General features: G+C 50.1%; 1 protein-coding gene and 2 non-coding genes across 4 annotated transcripts in view; all 3 read right to left on the bottom strand.

Annotated features, from left to right (window-relative positions):
• Positions 1-1,335: 1,335 nt before the first annotated feature.
• The window catches only part of RPL17 (ribosomal protein L17), a 48,266-nt gene continuing 22,133 nt past the window's right edge, over positions 1,336-27,468 (bottom strand). The window contains exons 6-7 of one of the 2 annotated variants that reach the window (XM_075327212.1): positions 8,542-8,613; positions 1,336-1,421 (exon numbers count right to left, since the gene is read on the bottom strand). In XM_075327212.1, coding sequence (XP_075183327.1) covers positions 8,566-8,613 — 48 coding nt within the window. In that variant the 3' untranslated portion in view covers positions 1,336-1,421; positions 8,542-8,565. The remainder of the gene's footprint in view (positions 1,422-8,541; positions 8,614-27,468) is intronic. The other variant, XM_075327217.1, reaches the window with a different exon arrangement.
• On the bottom strand, positions 1,576-1,642 carry LOC142258735 (small nucleolar RNA SNORD58). Its single transcript, XR_012727859.1, has one exon. It is a non-coding gene; the product is annotated as a small nucleolar RNA SNORD58 (small nucleolar RNA).
• On the bottom strand, positions 8,768-8,834 carry LOC142258728 (small nucleolar RNA SNORD58). The gene has a single exon (XR_012727856.1). It is a non-coding gene; the product is annotated as a small nucleolar RNA SNORD58 (small nucleolar RNA).

Here is a 27,468-nt window from a genome sequence, read left to right as displayed (position 1 = left end):
ACAGAGGTAAAGTTTATATAGTTTCCTGTCTTTACAAGCACTTTGAGATTTTACCTATTTATGTACTCATGACGCCCTATTTATGGCTGTAGCAACATTTAGTCTAAATTCACACATTGCATATTTGCTGCAGAAAATCTGCAGCATAATTCAGTGCCAGCTAAATGTAAATTTCACCTACAGGTTGCCGCTATTTTCTGCATGGAAACTGCAGCAAATCTATTCTTTGTACCAAGTTATAGTGGATTTTTCTCTTCTCCAAATGGATGAAGTTTGCACCAAATCAGTCATGTAATCTGCATATATAGGAAAAAATAGAAACTGTTGTGAATACATTTGGACTAGGTTCCGGTTTGGGGCTCCCTCTTGTGGTCAGTGCTGGTAGTGAAGTTTGCTTGCTGAATAGAAACCAGACAGCTGGGGATGATTGGCAATCAGGTTCTTCTGACTGGGCCTATATAACTGAGTAGTGTTTTCTTGTTCCTAGCCAGTGCCCACTGTTGTCTCCTGTGTGCTATGGATATTTTGAAGCCAGCCCTTCCTTCTGTGTCTACCAGAACTCCTTTCATATAAGTTTGGTCCTTGTACCTCTGCTGGTGGTTTCCACATTCTGGTTGTTTTTTCTGTTTAGATACTAAGGCTTATTCCTATTTTGCCTGTGTGGAGTTGGATTATTCCCTGCTGGGAATGTGTGTACCTTGCTAAATATTCTGCTACGTACTTTGTTTTGTCATGCTTGGTACTAATTTCAGTCCCTCCACTATATTAGTGTTTGTTTGGGTCCCAGTAACACCAGAGTACTGATACAGTGGGGGAAAGTCCGTGTGGGTTCAGTATTTTTCCCTATCAGGCGTGTTAGTTCTTTTTCTAGGGTATTGCACGGCTGCAGACAGTGCTCTTTTCTGTCCTTTCCTATTTAGATAGTTTGGGCCTCATCTTTGCTGAATCTGTTTTCTACCTGTGTTTTGTGTATTCCTACATCACTGTTATCTTAATATGTGGAGGGCTATCTATATCTTTAGGGAACTGCTCCGAGGAAGATTAGCCTTTCCTGTATTTTTCTCTGTAGGAATAATTAGATCTCCGGCTGTGTCGAGGCAACCAGGTCATCGTAGGCACGTCCCACGGCTACTTCTAGTTGTGTGTTAGTGGCAAGCCTGCAGTTCGCTAAGATGCCAACCACTCTGGTACATTCTGGGGTTCCTAGTTTTTGTCCTTTTTATGATCATCCTCAAACAAGAAACATAGCCCTGTTTCCATTTCTTAGGCTTAGTTCCCAGCTGGCAACACGTTGGTGTAAAGTTTTAAAAGTGGCACCAAAAATCAGGCGGGATATAGAAGGACAATACTTTTTATTTCTGTACATTTTATTTTCACTCCCGAGCCATGAGCTTCTGCTTTTTCAGCTTCTTCTGAGAGATCTGGAATATAAAAAATAAAGTTATGATTAACTACTAATTCACAACATCATAAGACAAGTGTGCACCATATTGAAGTCATCTGCTCGGGGTAGGGACGGTCCAGTGTCACCTCCGCCTCTCCAGACAGAACCATAACCGGATCGGATGAATACTGGCGGCTCAGAACATAGGTTGGTTTCATCTTTGATTCCAAAGGTGTCCTAAGATGGTCATCATTGCCGCCAGGATTCACACCGGATCTGCCGGGGAGGGGGGGGGGGGGGATTTTAGACTAAACTTCCCACTTATTAGCTAAAGTAATAGGAAGAAGTGTAAAACAGCAGTTCACCAATGTGTTCCTGCCATCATAGGAGCCGTATAGAGCGTTAGGAAAAATGGTAATGTTGCCATTCACTGACAGCAAGCACAAGTCTCAACAAGGTTACAAATTAGAACTGTCCAATCAGCCAGTCAGCTGTTGTGGAACAACAACGCCCAGCAATCCTCAGGGCATGTGGGGATCTGTAGTGGTTGGTCAGGGGCAAGGTATATGCTTCTGTAGAGTGACATGCCAGGTCTGGTATGCCCCATACAAGGGGAAACCTTACCCCTTAGACCCCCATCTTTGGCCCTCACCCAGAAAAATCAGATACTTTGCACCAACAAGCGTCAACTCCCCAAAACACAGTCTGCAAATTGAGATTCTGCTTTGGTTTATATCCCAAGTCTCGTTAAAATGTGTCGATATTGACTTTTAGGATTACTACCATACTTCCAGTAGGTGGCGCTAGAGTTCAAGTCCCCATCCTCTCTGAAAAGGCAACTTGTATATCTGCATTTATAAGAACTAACATTCCCAGCATGCCAAAAGCCGCAAAACACATTTAGTTCAGCAAAATCACTGATAAAGGTGTTTTGTTTTTTTTTTTAATATATTAAATGTGGGTTTTATTAATGCAAAAGAAATTTGAAATGGACCAATATTGTTGGATCGGCGCTAACGAGGAGATAGGTGTTATTATATAAGGGGGGCAGGGGGGGATGGTGATTGAGAGGTGGTTCTTCGAGTTAAGCCCGCTTTACACACTACAATGTATCTTATGATGTGTCGGCGGGGTCACGTCGTAAGTGACGCACATCCGGCATCGTAAGGTACATTGTAGTGTGTAACAGCTACATGCGATTGAACGGTAAAATGTTCATCGCACGCACGTCGTTCATTCCTCATGAATTGAACGTCAGATTGTTCATTGTACCCGGGGCAGCACACATCGCAGTACAAAATTGAACATGCCGCACATACGATGGGGGCGTTGCAAATTGCATACGATATCGTATGCAGAATCTTAACATGTAAAGCAGGCTTTAGTCAATATCCTTTATCTTCTTAAAGGGGTTATCCACTACTGTTACATTGATGGCCTGTCCTTAGGGATAGGTCATCATAGTGTGATTGGTTGGTGTTAGACACCCGGCACCCCCATAATCAGCTGTTGTTGGGGCTGGCCAGAAAACCTCAGATCCAGAGCTGCTCCGTCTCCTGATAGTGGCCGGGTACTGCACATCCGCCTCCTATTTATCTGAATGGGATATGCAGTAACCATTCACCAGTTGACAGGGGAGATGTGAAACAGCCCACAAACAGCTGATCGGCAGGGGTGCGGGGTATCGAACTCCATCTGATCAGACATATTTATGACCTATTGTAAGGACAGGCCATCAACTAAAAATAAAAAAAAAAAAAAGTTCCTTAGGAAAATGTGCATCATAGGGCGTTAGTCTCTTCACGACATGACGTACTGGGTATGTTTCATAGTTTAAGGGAGACTTCAAGTCCATCTAGTTCAACCCGTAGCCTAACATGTTGATCCAGAGGAAGGCAAAAAAAAAAAGTGGCAAACAAACGCCAATAGGGAAAAGAATTCCTTCCTGACTCCACATCCGGCAATCAGACTAGTTCCCTGGATCAATACCCTGTCATAAAATCTAATATACATAACTGGTAATATTAAATTTTTCAAGAAAGGCGTCCAGGCTCTGCTTAAATGTTAGTAGTGAATCACTCATTACAACATCATGCGGCAGAGAGTTCCATAGTCTCACTGCTCGTACAGTAAAGAATTCTCGTCTGTGATTATGATTAAACCTTCTTTCCTCGAGACGTAGCGGATGCCCCCGTGTTCCAGTCGCAGGCCTAGGTGTAAAAAGATCTTTGGAAAGGTCTCTGTACTGTCCCCTCATATATTTATACATTGTGATTAGATCCCCCCTAAGCCTTCGTTTTTCCAAACTAAATAACCCCAAGTTTAATAACCTGTCTTGGTATTGCAGCCCACCCATTCCTCTAATAATCTTGGTCGCTCTTCTCTGCACCCTCTCCAGTTCAGCTATGTCCTTCTTATATATCGGTGACCAGAATTGTACACAGTATTCTAAGTGCGGTCGCACTAGTCATCGCATCAAGTTAATCCCCATCTGCTCCCACAAACAGCCGGCAGCGATCTGATTTGAACAGCTGACATGTGCAGCTATCAAGCACGAGTCAATTCGCTCTACACTCGCGCCTCTTAACCCTTTGGATCTCGCTAGCAAAATGTGACACTTAGATGAAACAGCGTGCCGTGGTCAGCACTTACCCAGCGCCATTGGAAGGTCACGTGATGTGATCACGAGGATCTGATGGTAGCACAGGGTCATGAGTCACTTGGCCGGCTGCTGCCACTGACAAGACGTGAGCTTTTCTGCTGGTCTCAGCTGTGTAGCTGTGATCAACATAAAAGAATGAGCGATCAGACTGCTGATCCTTATAGACCCCTAGGGGGTCTAGTAAAATAAAATTTAAAAAAAAAAGTTAAAAACAGTTTAAAAATTAAAATAAAAAACACCTAACATTTTAAATCACCCCATATTGAAAATTAAAAGGGTTAAAAAAAACCATCACATTTTGTATCGCTGCATTCAGAAATGCCCTATCAAAATATAAAATCAATTAATCTGATCGGTAAGTGGCTTAGCGGCAAAAAATCCAAATTCCAAAATTACGTTTTTTTGGTCGCTGCATATTTCGCGCAAGATGCGGTAACAGACGGTCAAAACGTAGCATCTGCGCAAAAATGGTACAATTAAAAACGTCAGCTTGAGATGTAGAAAATAAGCCATCACTGAGCCATAGATCCCGAAAAATGAGAACGCTATGGAACGCAGAAAATGGCACAAAAAGTGCGCCTATTTTGGACAAACTGGTGAATTTTTTTTTTTTTAATCCCTTACATAAAAGTAAACATGTCTGGTGTCTTCAAACTCGCACCGACCTGAGACATCACATCAACAGATCAGTTTTACCATATAGTGAACATGGTGAATAAAATATCCCAAAAACAGCCGGGCAGTCACACTTTTTTTTTTTTAACAATTTTTTTGCACTTAGAATTATTTTGCCGTTTTCCAGTACATTATATGGTAAAACGAAATGGTTTCATTTAAAAGTACAACCCATCCCGCAAAAAAATTAGCCCTTATACGGCAAGATTGGCAGAAAAATTAAAAAAAAAAAAAAGTTACGGGTCTTAGAAGTAGAGGAAAAAGGAAAAACAAAAAAAAACCTCATGTGAAGGGGTTAAATTGTAGGGTCAGATTCCGTTTTTTTTTTTGTTGCTTTTTTGTGCCAAATTCATAAGATCAGGTGCGTCTGACTTCAGCACGGCCCTTCACCAAGACTGGTGTGAACGACACTGATCTTGATGAATCGGGCACACAATCACATCAATAAACCTCATGTCATAGTCACAGACATCTTATCAGCAAAAACTGCAAATTCTGTCCCCGTCACCGGGGCAGGGTTCACAGGCGTCTCTGCCTGGGCCACTACTACCATAGACTCTGGCTGACGAAGTGGCACAGGGATGGAACATTGCACACAATGGGGGTCATTGGAACCTGCCGGTAGATTAGCCCCACATGCGGCACAAGCAGTGCATACCGCTTGTGCCTTGGCACCCTTGCGTTTTGCGGATGACATGTTGTTGTCTCCTCAGAGCAATGAGGGTATAAGCCAAGAAGCGACTGTACAGTGCAATATAAATATATATGGTACAGGGAAAAAATGCACCAAATAACACTGTGGCACTAGTGGGGCCAGCACTTATGTGCAGCTTACCGCCCGCATAAACGCGGGTGTGTGGTCGCCAGAGTCCCTTGTCTGAGTCCCCCAGAGCCTGTGTCCGTTCTCCAGCCAGACTGCATGCAGGAATGGCTGCCGGCGTCCTGTGGAGAGGGGCGGGCCCTGGGCGTGTTGAGACCAAGAGCGGGAAACTTGCGTCCCCACTGTGCCCAGTGAGAGGGCTGGAGCATGTAAATAAGGCTCCAGCCCTCGGCGCTGCCTATTGCACAGCGTCTCTCCCTTTCCCTGAGTGACAGGGTGGGGGCGGGAACGAACCGTAACTAGGCCGCAAAAGCCGGGGACTAGATTTATGAGCGCTGCCGCCGTAAAAGCGCGGGCAGCGCGAGTCCCCGGCGCACTACAAGTCCCAGCGGCGCCGCCGCTCCCGGAGCGGCCGGCGCGGTAGTTCCCAAGACATAAAATCACTCAGCTAAGCTGTAGTGACTCTAACCCGAGCGCGCAGCGCTAGTGCCCCCGGCGCACTAGCACACCCAGCAAGCCTGGAGTGTGCGTGGCTTGTCTGTGCGGGGACACAGAGTACCTGAACGTTGCAGGGCCTTGTCCCTGACTGTACTCAGCTCCTCCAGCAGGGTCTCTGGGTCTGTGGATGGAGCTCGGCCTCAGGGTTTGGGGGCCGGTAAGATCCCACTTCCACAGAGCCCCTCAGGGGGATGGGGAAGGAAAGCAGCATGTGGGCTCCAGCCTCCGTACCCGCAATGGGTACCTCAACCTTACAAACCGCAAGTGGGGTGAGAAGGGAGCATGCTGGGGGCCCTATATGGGCCCTCTTTTCTTCCATCCGATAGAGTCAGCAGCTACTGCTGACTAAACAGTGGAGCTATGCGTGGATGTCTGACCTCCTTCGCACAAAGCAGAAAACTGGCGAGCCAGTGATCCCACTGGGGGTGTATAGCCAGAAGGGGAGGGGCCTTACACTTTTTAGTGTAATTGCTTTGTGTGGCCTCCGGAGGCAGTGCTATACACCCAATCGTCTGGGTCTCCCAATGGAGCGCCGAAGAAATCACTTTACCACCCATGATTATGTTACAGCCACATGTACAGACATGTTCAGCTGACCTCAAGTCACTTCACATTCTCCCTATAGGCTGGCCACAGAATTCATCATGGCAACACCCCTAGAGTAAGCTAGGGCGAAACGTGAGTCGAGGTGTGGGGGGACGCTGGCTGTGAGATTTGGTCGCATTTGACGTCATCTAACCTCTAAGGCAGTATTCCCCAACTCCAGTCCTCTAGCGCCACCAACGGTGCATGTTTTCAGGATTTCCTTAGTATTGTACAGCTGATAGTAATGTACTGGTGATAATTCAAAGGAAATCTTGAAAACATGCACCGTTGGGGGCTATTAAGGACTGGAGTTGGGGGATCACTGCTCTAAGCGATTTTTGATCTCTATACTCTTAATTACGCAGTTGTTGCTCTCAGCTTTACATGTAAAGACATGCATACCTTGGGGGACTTTTGTTTTTTTCACTTTACTAGTCGTTCCTACCTTATTGGACCAATTAATATGAATAAAGCATTAAATCTGCTGGACCTGCACTACATGGTGGTCGGTAAGCTAGGCAACCTGATGTACACCGTAATTTACCCCTTATTAAATATCCTATTAAGAACAGAGGTAAAGTTTATATAGTTTCCTGTCTTTACAAGCACTTTGAGATTTTACCTATTTATGTACTCATGACGCCCTATTTATGGCTGTAGCAACATTTAGTCTAAATTCACACATTGCATATTTGCTGCAGAAAATCTGCAGCATAATTCAGTGCCAGCTAAATGTAAATTTCACCTACAGGTTGCCGCTATTTTCTGCATGGAAACTGCAGCAAATCTATTCTTTGTACCAAGTTATAGTGGATTTTTCTCTTCTCCAAATGGATGAAGTTTGCACCAAATCAGTCATGTAATCTGCATATATAGGAAAAAATAGAAACTGTTGTGAATACATTTGGACTAGGTTCCGGTTTGGGGCTCCCTCTTGTGGTCAGTGCTGGTAGTGAAGTTTGCTTGCTGAATAGAAACCAGACAGCTGGGGATGATTGGCAATCAGGTTCTTCTGACTGGGCCTATATAACTGAGTAGTGTTTTCTTGTTCCTAGCCAGTGCCCACTGTTGTCTCCTGTGTGCTATGGATATTTTGAAGCCAGCCCTTCCTTCTGTGTCTACCAGAACTCCTTTCATATAAGTTTGGTCCTTGTACCTCTGCTGGTGGTTTCCACATTCTGGTTGTTTTTTCTGTTTAGATACTAAGGCTTATTCCTATTTTGCCTGTGTGGAGTTGGATTATTCCCTGCTGGGAATGTGTGTACCTTGCTAAATATTCTGCTACGTTCTTTGTTTTGTCATGCTTGGTACTAATTTCAGTCCCTCCACTATATTAGTGTTTGTTTGGGTCCCAGTAACACCAGAGTACTGATACAGTGGGGGAAAGTCCGTGTGGGTTCAGTATTTTTCCCTATCAGGCGTGTTAGTTCTTTTTCTAGGGTATTGCACGGCTGCAGACAGTGCTCTTTTCTGTCCTTTCCTATTTAGATAGTTTGGGCCTCATCTTTGCTGAATCTGTTTTCTACCTGTGTTTTGTGTATTCCTACATCACTGTTATCTTAATATGTGGAGGGCTATCTATATCTTTAGGGAACTGCTCCGAGGAAGATTAGCCTTTCCTGTATTTTTCTCTGTAGGAATAATTAGATCTCCGGCTGTGTCGAGGCAACCAGGTCATCGTAGGCACGTCCCACGGCTACTTCTAGTTGTGTGTTAGTGGCAAGCCTGCAGTTCGCTAAGATGCCAACCACTCTGGTACATTCTGGGGTTCCTAGTTTTTGTCCTTTTTATGATCATCCTCAAACAAGAAACATAGCCCTGTTTCCATTTCTTAGGCTTAGTTCCCAGCTGGCAACACGTTGGTGTAAAGTTTTAAAAGTGGCACCAAAAATCAGGCGGGATATAGAAGGACAATACTTTTTATTTCTGTACATTTTATTTTCACTCCCGAGCCATGAGCTTCTGCTTTTTCAGCTTCTTCTGAGAGATCTGGAATATAAAAAATAAAGTTATGATTAACTACTAATTCACAACATCATAAGACAAGTGTGCACCATATTGAAGTCATCTGCTCGGGGTAGGGACGGTCCAGTGTCACCTCCGCCTCTCCAGACAGAACCATAACCGGATCGGATGAATACTGGCGGCTCAGAACATAGGTTGGTTTCATCTTTGATTCCAAAGGTGTCCTAAGATGGTCATCATTGCCGCCAGGATTCACACCGGATCTGCCGGGGAGGGGGGGGGGGGGATTTTAGACTAAACTTCCCACTTATTAGCTAAAGTAATAGGAAGAAGTGTAAAACAGCAGTTCACCAATGTGTTCCTGCCATCATAGGAGCCGTATAGAGCGTTAGGAAAAATGGTAATGTTGCCATTCACTGACAGCAAGCACAAGTCTCAACAAGGTTACAAATTAGAACTGTCCAATCAGCCAGTCAGCTGTTGTGGAACAACAACGCCCAGCAATCCTCAGGGCATGTGGGGATCTGTAGTGGTTGGTCAGGGGCAAGGTATATGCTTCTGTAGAGTGACATGCCAGGTCTGGTATGCCCCATACAAGGGGAAACCTTACCCCTTAGACCCCCATCTTTGGCCCTCACCCAGAAAAATCAGATACTTTGCACCAACAAGCGTCAACTCCCCAAAACACAGTCTGCAAATTGAGATTCTGCTTTGGTTTATATCCCAAGTCTCGTTAAAATGTGTCGATATTGACTTTTAGGATTACTACCATACTTCCAGTAGGTGGCGCTAGAGTTCAAGTCCCCATCCTCTCTGAAAAGGCAACTTGTATATCTGCATTTATAAGAACTAACATTCCCAGCATGCCAAAAGCCGCAAAACACATTTAGTTCAGCAAAATCACTGATAAAGGTGTTTTGTTTTTTTTTTTAATATATTAAATGTGGGTTTTATTAATGCAAAAGAAATTTGAAATGGACCAATATTGTTGGATCGGCGCTAACGAGGAGATAGGTGTTATTATATAAGGGGGGCAGGGGGGGATGGTGATTGAGAGGTGGTTCTTCGAGTTAAGCCCGCTTTACACACTACAATGTATCTTATGATGTGTCGGCGGGGTCACGTCGTAAGTGACGCACATCCGGCATCGTAAGGTACATTGTAGTGTGTAACAGCTACATGCGATTGAACGGTAAAATGTTCATCGCACGCACGTCGTTCATTCCTCATGAATTGAACGTCAGATTGTTCATTGTACCCGGGGCAGCACACATCGCAGTACAAAATTGAACATGCCGCACATACGATGGGGGCGTTGCAAATTGCATACGATATCGTATGCAGAATCTTAACATGTAAAGCAGGCTTTAGTCAATATCCTTTATCTTCTTAAAGGGGTTATCCACTACTGTTACATTGATGGCCTGTCCTTAGGGATAGGTCATCATAGTGTGATTGGTTGGTGTTAGACACCCGGCACCCCCATAATCAGCTGTTGTTGGGGCTGGCCAGAAAACCTCAGATCCAGAGCTGCTCCGTCTCCTGATAGTGGCCGGGTACTGCACATCCGCCTCCTATTTATCTGAATGGGATATGCAGTAACCATTCACCAGTTGACAGGGGAGATGTGAAACAGCCCACAAACAGCTGATCGGCAGGGGTGCGGGGTATCGAACTCCATCTGATCAGACATATTTATGACCTATTGTAAGGACAGGCCATCAACTAAAAATAAAAAAAAAAAAAAGTTCCTTAGGAAAATGTGCATCATAGGGCGTTAGTCTCTTCACGACATGACGTACTGGGTATGTTTCATAGTTTAAGGGAGACTTCAAGTCCATCTAGTTCAACCCGTAGCCTAACATGTTGATCCAGAGGAAGGCAAAAAAAAAAAAAAGTGGCAAACAAACGCCAATAGGGAAAAGAATTCCTTCCTGACTCCACATCCGGCAATCAGACTAGTTCCCTGGATCAATACCCTGTCATAAAATCTAATATACATAACTGGTAATATTAAATTTTTCAAGAAAGGCGTCCAGGCTCTGCTTAAATGTTAGTAGTGAATCACTCATTACAACATCATGCGGCAGAGAGTTCCATAGTCTCACTGCTCGTACAGTAAAGAATCCTCGTCTGTGATTATGATTAAACCTTCTTTCCTCGAGACGTAGCGGATGCCCCCGTGTTCCAGTCGCAGGCCTAGGTGTAAAAAGATCTTTGGAAAGGTCTCTGTACTGTCCCCTCATATATTTATACATTGTGATTAGATCCCCCCTAAGCCTTCGTTTTTCCAAACTAAATAACCCCAAGTTTAATAACCTGTCTTGGTATTGCAGCCCACCCATTCCTCTAATAATCTTGGTCGCTCTTCTCTGCACCCTCTCCAGTTCAGCTATGTCCTTCTTATATATCGGTGACCAGAATTGTACACAGTATTCTAAGTGCGGTCGCACTAGTCATCGCATCAAGTTAATCCCCATCTGCTCCCACAAACAGCCGGCAGCGATCTGATTTGAACAGCTGACATGTGCAGCTATCAAGCACGAGTCAATTCGCTCTACACTCGCGCCTCTTAACCCTTTGGATCTCGCTAGCAAAATGTGACACTTAGATGAAACAGCGTGCCGTGGTCAGCACTTACCCAGCGCCATTGGAAGGTCACGTGATGTGATCACGAGGATCTGATGGTAGCACAGGGTCATGAGTCACTTGGCCGGCTGCTGCCACTGACAAGACGTGAGCTTTTCTGCTGGTCTCAGCTGTGTAGCTGTGATCAACATAAAAGAATGAGCGATCAGACTGCTGATCCTTATAGACCCCTAGGGGGTCTAGTAAAATAAAATTTAAAAAAAAAAGTTAAAAACAGTTTAAAAATTAAAATAAAAAACACCTAACATTTTAAATCACCCCATATTGAAAATTAAAAGGGTTAAAAAAAACCATCACATTTTGTATCGCTGCATTCAGAAATGCCCTATCAAAATATAAAATCAATTAATCTGATCGGTAAGTGGCTTAGCGGCAAAAAATCCAAATTCCAAAATTACGTTTTTTTGGTCGCTGCATATTTCGCGCAAGATGCGGTAACAGACGGTCAAAACGTAGCATCTGCGCAAAAATGGTACAATTAAAAACGTCAGCTTGAGATGTAGAAAATAAGCCATCACTGAGCCATAGATCCCGAAAAATGAGAACGCTATGGAACGCAGAAAATGGCACAAAAAGTGCGCCTATTTTGGACAAACTGGTGAATTTTTTTTTTTTTAATCCCTTACATAAAAGTAAACATGTCTGGTGTCTTCAAACTCGCACCGACCTGAGACATCACATCAACAGATCAGTTTTACCATATAGTGAACATGGTGAATAAAATATCCCAAAAACAGCCGGGCAGTCACACTTTTTTTTTTTTAACAATTTTTTTGCACTTAGAATTATTTTGCCGTTTTCCAGTACATTATATGGTAAAACGAAATGGTTTCATTTAAAAGTACAACCCATCCCGCAAAAAAATTAGCCCTTATACGGCAAGATTGGCAGAAAAATTAAAAAAAAAAAAAAGTTACGGGTCTTAGAAGTAGAGGAAAAAGGAAAAACAAAAAAAAACCTCATGTGAAGGGGTTAAATTGTAGGGTCAGATTCCGTTTTTTTTTTTGTTGCTTTTTTGTGCCAAATTCATAAGATCAGGTGCGTCTGACTTCAGCACGGCCCTTCACCAAGACTGGTGTGAACGACACTGATCTTGATGAATCGGGCACACAATCACATCAATAAACCTGCCGGAAATGCAATGGTGAATCAGGCTTAAAGTGTTGTCCACAGTGAAAACAATTCACACACAATCATTGGCGCTGGCTGGTGTAGTCACACAGTAACGTAGTACACCCATGGCAGTATCTCCGGCCAGAGATGCTGTAAGACGTAGGAAAAATGCACAAATGCAATAAAAAAAAGAAGGGAATTTTGTTACTTACCGTAAATTCCTTTTCTTCTAGCTCCTATTGGGAGACCCAGACGATTGGGTGTATAGCACTGCCTCCGGAGGCCACACAAAGCATTACACTAAAAAGTGTAAGGCCCCTCCCCTTCTGGCTATACACCCCCAGTGGGATCACTGGCTCACCAGTTTTAGTGCAAAAGCAAGAAGGAGGAAAGCCAAGAACTGGTTTAAACAAATTCACTCCGAAGTAACATCGGAGAACTGAAAACCATTCAACATGAACAACATGTGTACCCGAAAAACAACCAAAAATCCCGAAGGACAACAGGGCGGGTGCTGGGTCTCCCAATAGGAGCTAGAAGAAAAAGGAATTTACGGTAAGTAACAAAATTCCCTTCTTCTTCGGCGCTCCATTGGGAGACCCAGACGATTGGGACGTCCAAAAGCTGTCCCTGGGTGGGTAAAGAAATACCTCATGTTAGAGCTGCAAAGACAGCCCTCCCCTACGGGGAGGCAACTGCCGCCTGCAGGACTCTTCTACCTAGGCTGGCGTCCGCCGAAGCATAGGTATGCACCTGATAATGTTTGGTGAAAGTGTGCAGACTCGACCAGGTAGCTGCCTGGCACACCTGTTGAGCCGTCGCCTGGTGTCGTAATGCCCAGGACGCACCCACGGCTCTGGTAGAATGGGCCTTCAGCCCTGATGGAACCGGAAGCCCAGCAGAACGGTAGGCTTCAAGAATTGGTTCTTTGATCCATCGAGCCAGGGTGGCTTTGGAAGCCTGCGACCCTTTGCGCTTACCAGCGACAAGGACAAAGAGCGCATCCGAGCGGCGCAGGGGCGCCGTGCGGGAAATGTAGATTCTGAGTGCTCTCACCAGATCCAACAAATGTAAATCCTTTTCATACCGATGAACTCCATGCGGATAAAAGGAAGGCAAGGAGATATCCTGATTAAGATGAAAAGAGGATACCACCTTAGGGAGAAACTCCTGAATGGGACGCAGCACTACCTTGTCCTGGTGGAACACCAGGAAAGGAGCTTTGGATGACAGCGCTGCTAGTTCAGACACTCTCCGAAGAGACGTGACCGCTACCAGAAAGGCCACTTTCTGTGAGAGTCGAGAAAGTGACACATCCCTCAGAGGCTCGAAGGGCGGCTTCTGGAGAGTAACAAGGACCTTGTTTAGATCCCACGGATCTAACGGCCGCCTGTACGGAGGTACGATATGACAAACCCCCTGCAGGAACGTGCGCACCTGAGAAAGTCGTGCTAGACGCTTCTGAAAAAATACCGATAGCGCTGAGACTTGCCCTTTAAGGGAGCCGAGCGACAAGCCCTTTTCCAACCCAGATTGCAGGAAGGAAAGAAAGACAGGTAACGCGAATGGCCAGGGAGATACTCCTTGTGCAGAGCACCAGGATAAGAAAATCTTCCACGTTCTGTGGTAGATCTTAGCAGAAGTGGACTTCCTAGCCTGTCTCATGGTGGCAACGACCCCTTGGGATAATCCTGAAGACGCTAGGATCCAGGACTCAATGGCCACACAGTCAGGTTCAGGGCCGCAGAATTCCGATGGAAAAACGGCCCTTGGGACAGTAAGTCTGGACGGTCTGGTAGTGCCCACGGTTGGCCGACCGTGAGATGCCACAGATCCGGGTACCACGACCTCCTCGGCCAGTCTGGGGCGACTAGTATGACGCGGCCGCAATCGGATCTGATCTTGCGTAACACTCTGGGCAAGAGTGCCAGAGGTGGAAACACATAAGGGAGCCGGAACTGCGACCAATCTTGCACTAAGGCGTCTGCCGCCAGAGCTCTTTGATCGCGAGACCGCGCTATGAAGGTCGGGACCTTGTTGTTGTGCCGAGACGCCATTAGGTCGACGTCCGGCACCCCCCAGCGGCGGCAGATTTCCTGAAACACGTCCGGGTGAAGGGACCATTCCCCTGCGTCCATGCCCTGGCGACTGAGGAAGTCTGCTTCCCAGTTTTCTACGCCCGGGATGTGAACTGCTGATATGGTGGAAGCTCTTTCCTCTACCCACATGAGAATTCGCCTGACTTCCTGGAAGGCTTGCCGACTGCGTGTCCCTCCTTGGTGGTTGATGTATGCCACCGCTGTGGAGTTGTCCGACTGAATTCGGATCTGCTTTCCTTCCAGCCACTGCTGGAAGGCTAATAGGGCAAGATACACTGCCCTGATTTCCAGAACATTGATCTGAAGGGTGGACTCCTGCTGAGTCCACGTCCCTTGAGCCCTGTGGTGGAGAAAAACTGCTCCCCACCCTGACAGACTCGCGTCTGTCGTGACCACTGCCCAGGATGGGGGCAGGAATGATCTTCCCTGCGTTAATGAGGTGGGAAGGAGCCACCATAGCAGAGAATCCTTGGCCGTCTGAGAAGAAGGGAATTTTGTTACTTACCGTAAATTCCTTTTCTTCTAGCTCTTATTGGGAGACCCAGACGATTGGGGTATAGCTACTGCCCTCCGGAGGCCACACAAAGCACTACACTAAAAAGTGCAAGGCCCCTCCCCCTCTGGCTATACCCCCCCGTGGTATCACGGGTTCTCCAGTTTTAGTGCCAAAGCAAGAAGGAGGAAGCCAATAACTGGTTTAAACAAATTAACTCCGAATAACGTCGGAGAACTGAAAAACCGTTCAACATGAACAACATGTGTACCCGCAAACAACCAAGAAATCCCGAAGGACAACAGGGCGGGTGCTGGGTCTCCCAATAAGAGCTAGAAGAAAAGGAATTTACGGTAAGTAACAAAATTCCCTTCTTCTTCAGCGCTCTATTGGGAGACCCAGACGATTGGGACGTCCAAAAGCTGTCCCTGGGTGGGTAAAGAGATACCTCATGTTAGAGCTGCAAAACAGCCCTCCCCTACGGGGATGTCACTGCCGCCTGCAGGACTCTTCTACCTAAGCTGGCATCCGCCGAAGCATAGGTATGCACCTGATAATGTTTGGTGAAAATGTGCAGACTCGACCAGGTAGCTGCCTGGCACACCTGTTGAGCCGAAGCCTGGTGTCGTAGCGCCCAGGACGCACTCACGGCTCTGGTTGAATGGGCTTTCAGCCCTGAAAGAACCGGAAGCCCTGCAAAACGGTAGGCTTCCAGAATTGGTTCTTTGATCCATCGAGCCAGGGTGGCTTTAGAAGCCTGCAACCTCTTGCGCGTACCAGCGACAAGGGCATCGGAACGGCGTACGGGCGCCGTGCGGGAAATGTAGATTCTGAGTGCTCTCACCAGATCTAGCAAACGTAAATCATTCTCATACCGGTGAACCGGATGAGTGCAAAAGGACGGTAAGGAGATATCCTGATTAAGATGAAACGAGGATACTACCTTAGGGAGGAACTCCGGAATGATGCGCAGCACTACCTTGTCCTGGTGAAACACCAGGAAGGGAGCCTTGGATGACAGAGCTGCCAGCTCAGACACTCGCCGAAGCGATGTGATCGCAACGAGAAACGCCACCTCCTGTGACAGGCGAGAAAAGGAAACTTCCTTCAGAGGCTCGAAAGGCGGCTTCTGGAGAGCAACTAGAACCCTGTTCAGATCCCATGGATCCAACGGCCGCTTGTACGGGAGTACGATATGACAAACCCCCTGCGGGAACGTGCGCACCTTAGAAAGACGTGCTAGACGCTTCTGAAAAAAACACGGATAGTGCTGAGACTTGCCCTTTGAGGGAGTCTAGCGACAAGCCCTTTTCTAACTCCTATTGTAGGAAGGAAAGAAAGATAGGCAATGCAAATGGCCAGGGAGACACTCCCTGAGTAGAGCACCAGATTAAGAAAATCTTCCACGTTCTGTGGTAGATCTTAGCAGACGTGGGCTTCCTAGCCTGTCTCATGGTGGCAACGACCCCTTGGGATAATCCTGAAGACGCTAGGATCCAGGACACACAAGCCACACAGTCAGGTTCAGGGCCGCAGAATTCCGATGGAGAAAACGGCCATTGAGACAGTAAGTCTGGTCGGTCTGGTAGTGACCCCGGTCGGCCGACCGTGAGATGCCACAGATCCGGGTACCACGATCTCCTCGGCCAGTCTGGTGCGACGAGTATGACGCGGCTGCAATCGGATCTGATTTTTGCGCAGTACTCTGGGCAAGAGTGCCAGAGGTGGAAACACATATGTGAGCCGGAACTGCGACCAATCTTGCACTAAGGCGTCTGCCGCCAGAGCTCTGTGATCGCGCGATCGTGCCATAAATGCCGGGACCTTGTTGGTGTGCCGAGACGCCATTAGGTCGACGTCCAGCCCCCCCCCAGCGGCAACAGATTTCCTGAAACACGTCCGGGTGAAGGGACCATTCCCCCGCGTCCATGCCCTGGCGACTGAGGAAGTCTGCTTCCCAGTTTTCTACGCCCGGGATGTGAACTGCGGATATGGTGGATGCTGTGTCCTCCACCCACATGAGGATTCGCCGGACTTCCTGGAAGGCTGCTGACTGCGTGTCCCTCCTTGGTGGTTGATGTATGCCACCGCTGTGGAGATGTCCGACTGGATTCGGATCTGCTCCCTTCTAGCCACTTTTGGAAAGCTAATAGGGTAAGATACCCTGCCCCGATTTCCAGCACATCGAACTGAAGGGTGGACTCCTGCTGAGTCCACGTCCCCTGAGCCATGTGGCGGAGACAAACTGCTCCCCACCCTGACAGACTCGTATCTGTCGTGACCACTGCCCAGGATGGGGGCTATGGCAATGAGGTGGGAATAAGCCACTATTGCAGAGAGTCCTCGGCCGTCAGGGAAAGGGAGACTTCCCGTCCAGGGAGGTTGACTGCCCATCCCATTGGCGGAGAATGTCCCATTGCCGTTGGCGCAGATGAAACTGCGCAAAGAGAACTGCCTCGATGGCTGCCACCATCTTCCTTAGGAAGTGCATGAGGCGCCTTAAGGGGTGCGACTGGCCTTGAAGGAGAGACTGCACCTCTGTCCGCAGTGAACGCTGCTGGTTCAGCGGAAGCTTCACTATGGCTGATAGAGTATGAAACTCCATGCCGAGATACGTTAGTGATTGAGTCGGAGACAGATTTGACCTTGCCAAATTGATGATCCACTCGAAAGTCTGGAGAGTCTCCAGCGTAACATTCAGGCTGCGTTGGCATGCCTCGAGGGATTGCTTTGACGAGTAGATCGTCCAAGTACGGAATCACCGGGTGTCCGTGAGAGTGCAAGACTGCTACCACTGCTGCCATGACCTTGGTGCCCACCCGTGGGGCTGTCGCCAGACTGAATGGCAGAGCTACGAACAGAAGATGTTCGTCTCCTATCACAAAACGTAGAAAACGTTGGTGCTCCGTAGCAATTGGCACGTGGAGATAGGCATCTTTGATGTCTGTTGAGGCAAGGAAGTCTCCTCGAGACATTGAGGCAATGACGGATCGGAGGGATCCCATCCGGAACCGCCTGGCGTTCGCATGCTCGTTGAGCAGTTTCAGAACCAGAACAGGACGGAAGGAACCGTCCATTTTTGGAGCCACAAAGAGATTGGAGTACAAACCCTCGCCCTCGTTCCTGAGGGGGGACAGGGATCACCACTCCTTCTGCTCTTAGAGCGTCCACCGCCTGCAGCAGGGCATCTGCTCGGTGGAGAGGTGGGGCCGTTCTGAAGAATGGAGTCGGAGGACGAGAACAGAACACTGTCCTGTGCACGTGAGCACAATGTCCGTCACCCACCGGTCAGTGACCTGTGGCAGCTAAATGTCGCCAAAGGCGGGGGAGTCTGCCATCAACCGCGGATGCGGAGAGAGAGAGAGAGAGCCGAGAGTCCTGAGGAGACCGCCTTGGTAGCGGTTCCTCCGACTGCCTTCCTTGGGCGAGATTGAGCCCGGCCGGAATCTGAGCCCGTCTGAGGTTTTGTAGCCCTTTTGCACGAGGACAATTGGGACCTGCCGGAGCTTGGGAAGGACCGAAACCTCGACTGTACTTTTAGGACAGTATTAACAGGGTAAGTCGCAGTGCAGACATTGCGGGGTTACGGACGCCTCTGCGGTACAGATGTCCCTGCTCAAGGTCAGCTGCGCAAGAACAGCAGAAAAGGTTAGGTTGCCAATACGGCTGTGGATGCCGGAGCAACCGACACGCCGATAGCCTCCTAGACAGATTTCAACCAGAGTCCATCTGTCTGTGAATGGCACCTTGAAGTGAAGCCCCATCTCCAGTGCAACTATGGCTCTATATGCAAGCCTGGAGATTGGAGAATCCACCTTTGGACCCTGGATCCAGCGCTGACCACGTCAGGGGAAAAAAGGGATAACGTGTATCCTAAAAACGTTTGGAGAAGACGCTTATCTGGTAAGCGTGGTGTTCCTGGACTGCTTCTCTGAAGTCAGCGTGGCCAGAAAAATACTCAATATCTGCGTGAGACACTGAAAAGGAACTTCTCCTGTTCGTCTCCTATCTCCACTGGGGGAGCTGAGGGAGAAAGATCCAACCTTCCATTGATGGACGGTATAGGATCATTCCGTATGGCGTTACCACCCGGTGTATCCGGATTGAGAGCGATGTCAGTATCAAAGCCCTGAAGAGCTGCCTTTTGGTCAAGTAGATTGCCCATGGGTGCAAGTCTCTATATTATGACTACTCCGTCCCTGTCCATGGACAGGGTTGACAGGAGGTTTCTTTGGCCACAACTAGTAGAGCCCCGGCAGACGAAGTGCTAGAGACCCCGGCAGACGACGTGCTACAGGGGAGCATGCACACAATGGGACGGTGTCATGAACAGCATCCCATGTAGTAAAAACAGCACTGAAATCTGTGTTGCTTTTTTGCCGCTGCCGACTAGCTATCTAGAAGTATATAGCCAAGATTGGTGACCGTACATTGCAATGTATAGCATACAGGCATAAAGTACAAATGACCACTGCAGCACAAGCAATACAAGCAGCATAGAAGCCTGTGCCCTGGCACCCCTGCTCTTCTGCTGCTGTATACTAGTCATCTAGGGGAATATAGCCCATAAGAGTGACCCTACAGTGCAATGTATAGCATACAAGCACAAGTACAAATGAACACTGCAGCACATGCAATCCAAGCAGCATAGAAGCCTGTGCCCTGGCACCTCTGCTCTTCTGCTGCTGTAGACTGGTCATCTAGGGGAATATAGCCCAGAAGAGTGACCATACAGTGCAATGTATAGCATACAAGCACAAGTACAAATGCACACTGCAGCCCATGCAATACAAGCAGCATAGAAAAAAACCTGTGCCCAGCACCCTTGGTTTTCTGCTGCTGTAGTCTAGCCATTCCAGAAGAATATAGCTAAGACTAGCGACTGTACAGTGCAATGTATAGCATATCAGCATAAACACAAATGAACACCTCAGTCGTGCAAAACAAGCAGCCTAGAAAGCCTGTGCTTTAGCACACCTGCTTTCCTGCTGCTGATGTGTCGCTCCCCAAGCGGGCATATAGCGACCTATGCAGTTAAAAACAACACATGTATACACTGCAGTTATATGTGGTCAGCACTATGTGTGCCGCTTACCGCCCGCCTATAAGCGGGTGTATGATCGCCACCGTCCTGCCTGGTTGCTGAAAGTCCGAGCTCGGACTGCAGTAATGGCTGCCGGCTTCTTCCCCAGCTCGTGTGAGTAGGGGCGGGCCGTGGGCGTGCCCCCAAGGCAGAGCGGGAATCCGGCGTCCGACAGAGTGCAGTGAGAGGGCTGGAGCATGTAAAAAGGCTCCAGCCCTCGGCGCTGCTGATTGCTCAGCGCCTGTCCCCTTCCCTGAGTGACAGGGAGGGGGCGGGAACGAAGCGGCACTAGGCCGCAGAAGCCGGGGACTGGAGTTATAAGCGCCGCCGCCGTAAAAGCGCGGTCGGCGCCCAGTCCCCGGCGAACTACAAGTCCCAGCCGCGCCGCCGCTCCCGGAGCGTCCGGCGCGGTAGTTCCCAAAACACAAAGTCACTCAGCAAAGCTGCAGTGACTGTAACCCTTTACTGTCCCCGGCGCACTAGCACACCCAGCAAGTCTGGAGTGTGCTGTGCCTGTGTGTACGGGGACACAGAGTACCTGTATGATGCAGGGCCATGTCCCTGAACGGTACTCCAGCTCCGTATCCAGCAGGTTCAAATGGGTCTGTGGATGGAGCCCGGCGTCAGAGCTTTGAGGCCGGCAGGATCCCACTTCCTCAGAGCCCCTCAGGGGGATGTGGAAGGAAAGCAGCATGTGGGCTCCAGCCGCCGTACCAGCAATAGGTACCTCAACCTTACAACACCATCCAGGGGTGAGAAGGGAGCATGCTGGGGACACTATATGTGTCCTCTTTTCTTCCATCCGAAATAGTCAGCAGCTACTGCTGACTAAAATCTGTGGAGCTATGCGTGGATGTCTGACCTCCTTCGCACACAAAGCTAAAACTGGAGAACCCGTGATACCACGGGGGGGTATAGCCAGAGGGGGAGGGGCCTTGCACTTTTTAGTGTAGTGCTTTGTGTGGCCTCCGGAGGGCAGTAGCTATACCCCAATCGTCTGGGTCTCCCAATAGAGCGCTGAAGAAAGGGAGACTTTCCTGTCTAGGGAAGTTGTCTTCCCGTCCCACTGGCGGAGAATGTCCCATTGAAGTGGACGCAGATGAAACTGCGCGAACGGGACTGCCTCCATTGCTGCCACCATCTTCCCTAGGAAGTGCATGAGGCGCCTTAAGGGGTGCGACTGACCCTGAAGGAGAGACTGCACCCCTGTCCGTAGAGACCGCTGCTTGTCCAGCGGAAGCTTCACTATCGCTGAGAGAGTATGAAACTCCATGCCAAGATACGTTAGTGATTGAGTCGGTGCCAGGTTTGACTTTGAAAAGTTGATGATCCACCCGAAAGTCTGGAGAGTCTCCAGCGCAACATTCAGGCTGTGTTGGCATGCCTCTTGAGAGGGTGCTTTGACAAGTAGATCGTCTAAGTAAGGGATCACCGAATGACCCTGAGAATGCAAGACTGCTACCACTGCCGCCATGACCTTGGTGAAAACCCGTGGGGCTGTCGCCAGACCAAATGGCAGAGCTACGAACTGGAGATGGTCGTCTCCTATCACGAAACGTAGGAAACGTTGGTGCTCTGTAGCAATCGGCACGTGGAGATAAGCATCTTTGATGTCTATTGATGCAAGGAAATCTCCTTGAGACATTGAGGCAATGACAGAGCGGAGGGATTCCATCCGGAACCGCCTGGCGTTCACATGCTTGTTGAGCAGCTTTAGGTCCAGAACAGGACGGAACGAGCCGTCCTTTTTTGGAACCACGAAGAGATTGGAGTAAAAACCTTGCTCTTGTTCCTGCAGAGGAACAGGGATCACCACTCCTTCTGCTTTTAGTGAGCACACCGCCTGCAGAAGGGCATCTGCTCGGTCGGGATGTGGGGAGGTTCTGAAGAACCGAGGCGGAGGACGAGAACTGAATTCTATCCTGTACCCGTGAGACAAAATGTCTGCTACCCACCGGTCTTTGACCTGTGGCAGCCAAATGTCGCAAAAGCGGGAGAGCCTGCCACCGACCGAGGATGCGGAGGGCTGAGGCCGAAACTCATGAGGCAGCCGCCTTGGAAGCGGTTCCTCCGGTTGCTTTCTTGGGGCGTGACTGAGCCCGCCAGGAATCTGAGCTCCTTTGCTCCTTCTGAGTCCCTTTGGACGAGGAGAAATGGGTCTTGCTGGAGCCTCGAAAGGACCGAAACCTCGACTGCCACTTCCTCTGTTGAGGTTTGCTTGATCTGGGCTGGGGTAAGGAGGAGTCCTTACCCTTGGATTGCTTAATGATTTCAGCCAATTGTTCACCAAACAGTCTATCTACAGATAGCGGCAAGCTGGTTAAACATTTTTTGGAAGCAGAATCCGCTTTCCATTCCTTTAACCACAAGGCTCTGCGCAAGACAACAGAGTTGGCAGACGCAATTGAGGTACGGCTTGTAGAGTCCAGGACAGCGTTGATAGCGTAAGTCGCAAACGCAGACATTTGCGAGGTTAGGGACGCTACTCGCGGCACTGCTGGACATATGATAGAGTCCACCTGTGCCAGGCCAGCTGAAATAGCTTGGAGTGCCCACACGGCCGCGAATGCTGGAGCAAACGACGCGCCAATAGCTTCATAGACAGACTTTAACCAAAGGTCCATCTGTCTGTCATTGGCATCTTTAAGTGAAGCCCCATCTTCCACTGCAACTATGGATCTAGCTGCAAGCCTGGAGATTGGGGGATCCACCTTTGGACACTGGGTCCAGCGTTTGACCACGTCAGGGGGAAAGGGATAACGTGTATCCTTAAGACGTTTGGAGAAACGCTTATCTGGGTAGGCATGGTGTTTCTGGACTGATTCTCTGAAGTCAGCGTGGTCCAGAAAAGTACTCAGTTTAGGCTTGGGATACCTGAAATGGAACTTCTGCTGTGCAGCTGCCTCCTCTGCAGAAGGGGCTGGGGGAGAAATATCCAACAGTCTATTGATGGCCGCTATAAGGTCATTTACCATGGCGTCACCATCAGGAGTATCCAGATTGAGAGCGGTTTCAGGATTAGACTCCTGATCACCCTCCTCTGTCTCATCATGTAGAGACTCTTCTCGCTGAAACCCTGATCCGCGTGATGACGTGGGGGGTCTCTCCCAGCGAGCACGCTTAGGCTGCCTGGGACTGTCATCTGAATCAGAGCCGTCAGGCTGAGATGCCTGGGACCCCCTTGAAGCACTGATTAACTCCAACTGAGGGGGACCGGGGAACATTGCCGCAGCAGTGTCCATGGACTGAGTAACTGGCCTGGCCTGCAAGGTCTCTAGGATTTTTGTCATAGTGACAGACATCCTGTCAGCAAAAACAGCAAACTCTGTCCCCGTCACCGGGACAGGGTTCACCGGCGACTCTGCCTGGGCCACTACCACCATAGGCTCCGGCTGACGAAGTGGCACAGGGACCGAACATTGCACACAATGGGGGTCATTGTAACCTGCCGGTAGATTAGCCCCACAAGCGGCACAAGCAGCGTTCACAGCCTGTGTCTTGGCACCCTTGCGTTTTGCAGATGACATGTTGTCGTCTCCTCAGAGCAATAGGGGTATACAGCCAAGAAGCGACCTTACAGTGCAATATATATAGATATATCTGGTACAGGAAAAAGTACACCAAATAACACTGTGGCACTAGTGGGGCCAGCACGAATGTGCTGCTTACCGCCCGCTTAACGCGGGTGTGTGGTCGCCAGAAATCCCTTGTCTGGGTCTCCCAGAGCCTGTGTCCGTTCCCCAGCCAGACTGCATGCAGGAATGGCTGCCGGCGTCCTGTGGAGGGGGGGCGGGCCCTGGGTGTGCTCAGACAAAAAGCGGGAAACCTGCGTCCCACTGTGCCCAGTGAGAGGGCTGGAGCATGTAAATAAGGCTCCAGCCCTCGGTGCTGACGATTGCACAACGCCTGTCCCCTTCCCTGATTGACAGGGAGGGGGCGGGAACGAAGCGGAGCTAGGCCGCAAAAGCCGGGGACTAGATTTATAAGCGCCGCCGTCGTAAAAGCACGGTCGGCGCTAACTCCCCGGCGCACTACAAGTCCCAGCCGCGCCGCCGCTCCCGGAGCGGCCGGCGCGGTAGTTCCCAACACATAAAGTCACTCAGCCAAGCTGCAGTGACTCATACCCCAGCGCGCAGCGCTACTGTCCCCGGCGCACTAGCACACCCAGCAAGTCTGGAGTGTGCGCGGCCAGTCCATAGGGGGACACAGAGTACCTGAATGTTGCAGGGCCTTGTCCCTGAACGGTACCCCGGCTCCTTATCCAGCAGGTTCAATGGGTCTGTGGACGGAGCCCGGCCTCAGGGCTTGGAGGCCGGTAAGATCCCACTTCCTCAGAGCCCCTCAGGGGGATGGGGAAGGAAAACAGCATGTGGGCTCCCGCCTCCGTACCCGCAATGGGTACCTCAACCTTACAAACCGCAAGTGGGGTAAGAAGGGAGCATGCTGGGGGCCCTAGTATGGGCCCTCTTTTCTTCCATCCGACATAGTCAGCTGCTGCTGCTGACTAAACAGTGGAGCTATGCGTGGATGTCTGACCTCCTTCGCACAAAGCAGAAAACTGGTGAGCCAGTGATCCCACTGGGGGTGTATAGCCAGAAGGGGAGGGGCCTTACACTTTTTAGTGTAATGCTTTGTGTGGCCTCCGGAGGCAGTGCTATACACCCAATCGTCTGGGTCTCCCAATGGAGCGCCGAAGAAAATGTACATAATTTTTCAGCTGCTTTTCTTCCTGCCAAAATATGCTTTCTGTGCAGTAAAGAAGCACGCAAAACAGCAACGTGTGCACACAGCCTTAAAGCTGTGGAACTGAAAAAATGTCTGTGGATGGATTTACATTCAAGTCACCTTCAGAGCTGCACTCAATGCTCTGCTACTCACAGCTCTGCAGGGACACAGCCCCTATGTGGAAGTCATATATAAAGTTACAAGGGAACTTAGCTACACTGGGTCCCCCGAACCACCTTCAATTTCTTTAACCCTTAGTATACTTTCACACTGGCCACTTTCAATGGCTCATTGCTTGCCTATCAGATTGTTTTTGTAACTTGGCCTGCAATATGGAAATCAGTGGGTGACCAGTCAAGGGGGTAGCGATTTTCCCTGAACTTATCACATTACAGTGGAGAGTAACTGACAGGATCCAGAAAAGCATCACCAGCTTCATTGGCCCACATCGCATGCCACAGAGAGGCAGCGGTGACGTAGGACTCGGCCAGCCATGAGCCCGGCAAAGCTGGAGATGAAGTCCGGCCGAGTCTTGTATCACCGCTGCCTCCCGATCCTGTTACCACATACACCAGCTAAGCCACGTGCATGATCGTCAGCGACTGCGTCCCGTTAATAGACTGAGTTACAATACAAACTACATTGATTAATAAATCTTAGACCTGATGAGGCCGATGTGCTGGCTTTGAATGGGAGTAAAATATGATCATTAAACTGATCAATGAATGTAGCTCATTTTAACATCAAGGAGACTGCTCCATTTTTAGATGTGGATTTTCAAAGTACGTACATCAACCTCATCAGGACAAGCTATGCACCAGCAGTCGTCAGGTTACTGAAACTACAACTGCTGCCATCAATAGAAACTATATGCATAAGGCGGCTTTCACACTACATTTTTTTAGCATGCGTCATGACCGTTTTTTTGCTGCAAAAGCGGATCCTGTTTTTGGAGAGAAAAACACATGTGTTATTTTGCAGGATCCTGTCACTTGAAGTTTATAGGCGGGCATTGGAGTTATGTGATCGGGATTCAGTGGAACTGAACGTGATAGACTGGGAGCCGGCATCTGACAGCTGCGGAGGCTCGTAACCAAGGTAAACATTGGGTAACTTGCTTGGATACCCAATATTTACCTTGGTTACGAGCGTCTGCAGCCGCTAGGAGCCGGGCTCCCTGCACACGTAACCAAGGTAAACATCGGGTATCCAAGCAAGTTACCCGATATTTACCTTGGTTACGAGCCCCCGCAGCTCGAGGGAGGGGGGGAGAGGGAGGAGGAGGGGGGGGAGAGGGAGGAGAAGGGGGGGGAGGGAGAAGGGGGGGGGGAGGAGAGGGAGGAGAAGGGGGGGGGGGGGGGAGAGGGAGGAGAAGGGGGGGGGGAGAGGGAGGAGAAGGGGGGGGAGAGGGAGGAGAAGGGGGGGGAGAGGGAGGAGAAGGGGGGGGAGAGGGAGGAGAAGGGGGGGGGAGAGGGAGGAGAAGGGGGGGGGGAGAGGGAGGAGAAGGGGGGGGAGAGGGAGGAGAAGGGGGGGGAGAGGGAGGAGAAGGGGGGGGGAGAGGGAGGAGAAGGGGGGGGGAGAGGGAGGAGAAGGGGGGGGGAGAGGGAGGAGAAGGGGGGGAGAGGGAGGAGAAGGGGGGGGGAGAGGGAGGAGAAGGGGGGGGAGAGGGAGGAGAAGGGGGGGGAGAGGGAGGAGAAGGGGGGGGAGAGGGAGGAGAAGGGGGGGGAGAGGGAGGAGAAGGGGGGGAGAGGGAGGAGAAGGGGGGGGAGAGGGAGGAGAAGGGGGGGAGAGGGAGGAGAAGGGGGGGGGAGAGAGGAGGAGAAGGGGGGGGAGAGGGAGGAGAAGGGGGGGGGAGAGGGAGGAGAAGGGGGGGGAGAGGGAGGAGAAGGGGGGGGGAGAGGGAGGAGAAGGGGGGGGAGAGGGAGGAGAAGGGGGGGGAGAGGGAGGAGAAGGGGGGGGAGAGGGAGGAGAAGGGGGGGGAGAGGGAGGAGAAGGGGGGGGGAGAGGGAGGAGAAGGGGGGGGAGAGGGAGGAGAAGGGGGGGGAGAGGGAGGAGAAGGGGGGGGAGAGGGAGGAGAAGGGGGGGGAGAGGGAGGAGAAGGGGGGGGAGAGGGAGGAGAAGGGGGGGGAGAGGGAGGAGAAGGGGGGGGGAGAGGGAGGAGAAGGGGGGGGAGAGGGAGGAGAAGGGGGGGGGAGAGGGAGGAGAAGGGGGGGGGAGAGGGAGGAGAAGGGGGGGGAGAGGGAGGAGAAGGGGGGGGAGAGGGAGGAGAAGGGGGGGAGAGGGAGGAGAAGGGGGGGGAGAGGGAGGAGAAGGGGGGGGGAGAGGGAGGAGAAGGGGGGGGGGGAGAGGGAGGAGAAGGGGGGGGGGGAGAGGGAGGAGAAGGGGGGGGGGAGAGGGAGGAGAAGGGGGGGAGAGGGAGGAGAGAGGGAGGAGAAGGGGGGGAGAGGGAGGAGAAGGGGGGGAGAGGGAGGAGAGAGGGAGGAGAAGGGGGGGAGAGGGAGGAGAAGGGGGGGAGAGGGAGGAGAGAGGAGGAGAGGGAGGAGAGAGGGAGGAGAAGGGGGGGGAGAGGGAGGAGAAGGGGGGGGAGAGGGAGGAGAAGGGGGGGGAGAGGGAGGAGAAGGGGGGGGGAGAGGGAGGAGAAGGGGGGGGAGAGGGAGGAGAAGGGGGGGGAGAGGGAGGAGAAGGGGGGGGGGGAGAGGGAGGAGAAGGGGGGGGAG

This window comes from Anomaloglossus baeobatrachus, chromosome 1, assembly GCF_048569485.1.
Source record: "Anomaloglossus baeobatrachus isolate aAnoBae1 chromosome 1, aAnoBae1.hap1, whole genome shotgun sequence".
Lineage (NCBI taxonomy): Eukaryota > Metazoa > Chordata > Amphibia > Anura > Aromobatidae > Anomaloglossus > Anomaloglossus baeobatrachus.
The sequence above is the reverse complement of the archived record's forward strand: the minus strand, read 5'-3'. Positions and strand labels throughout refer to the sequence as shown.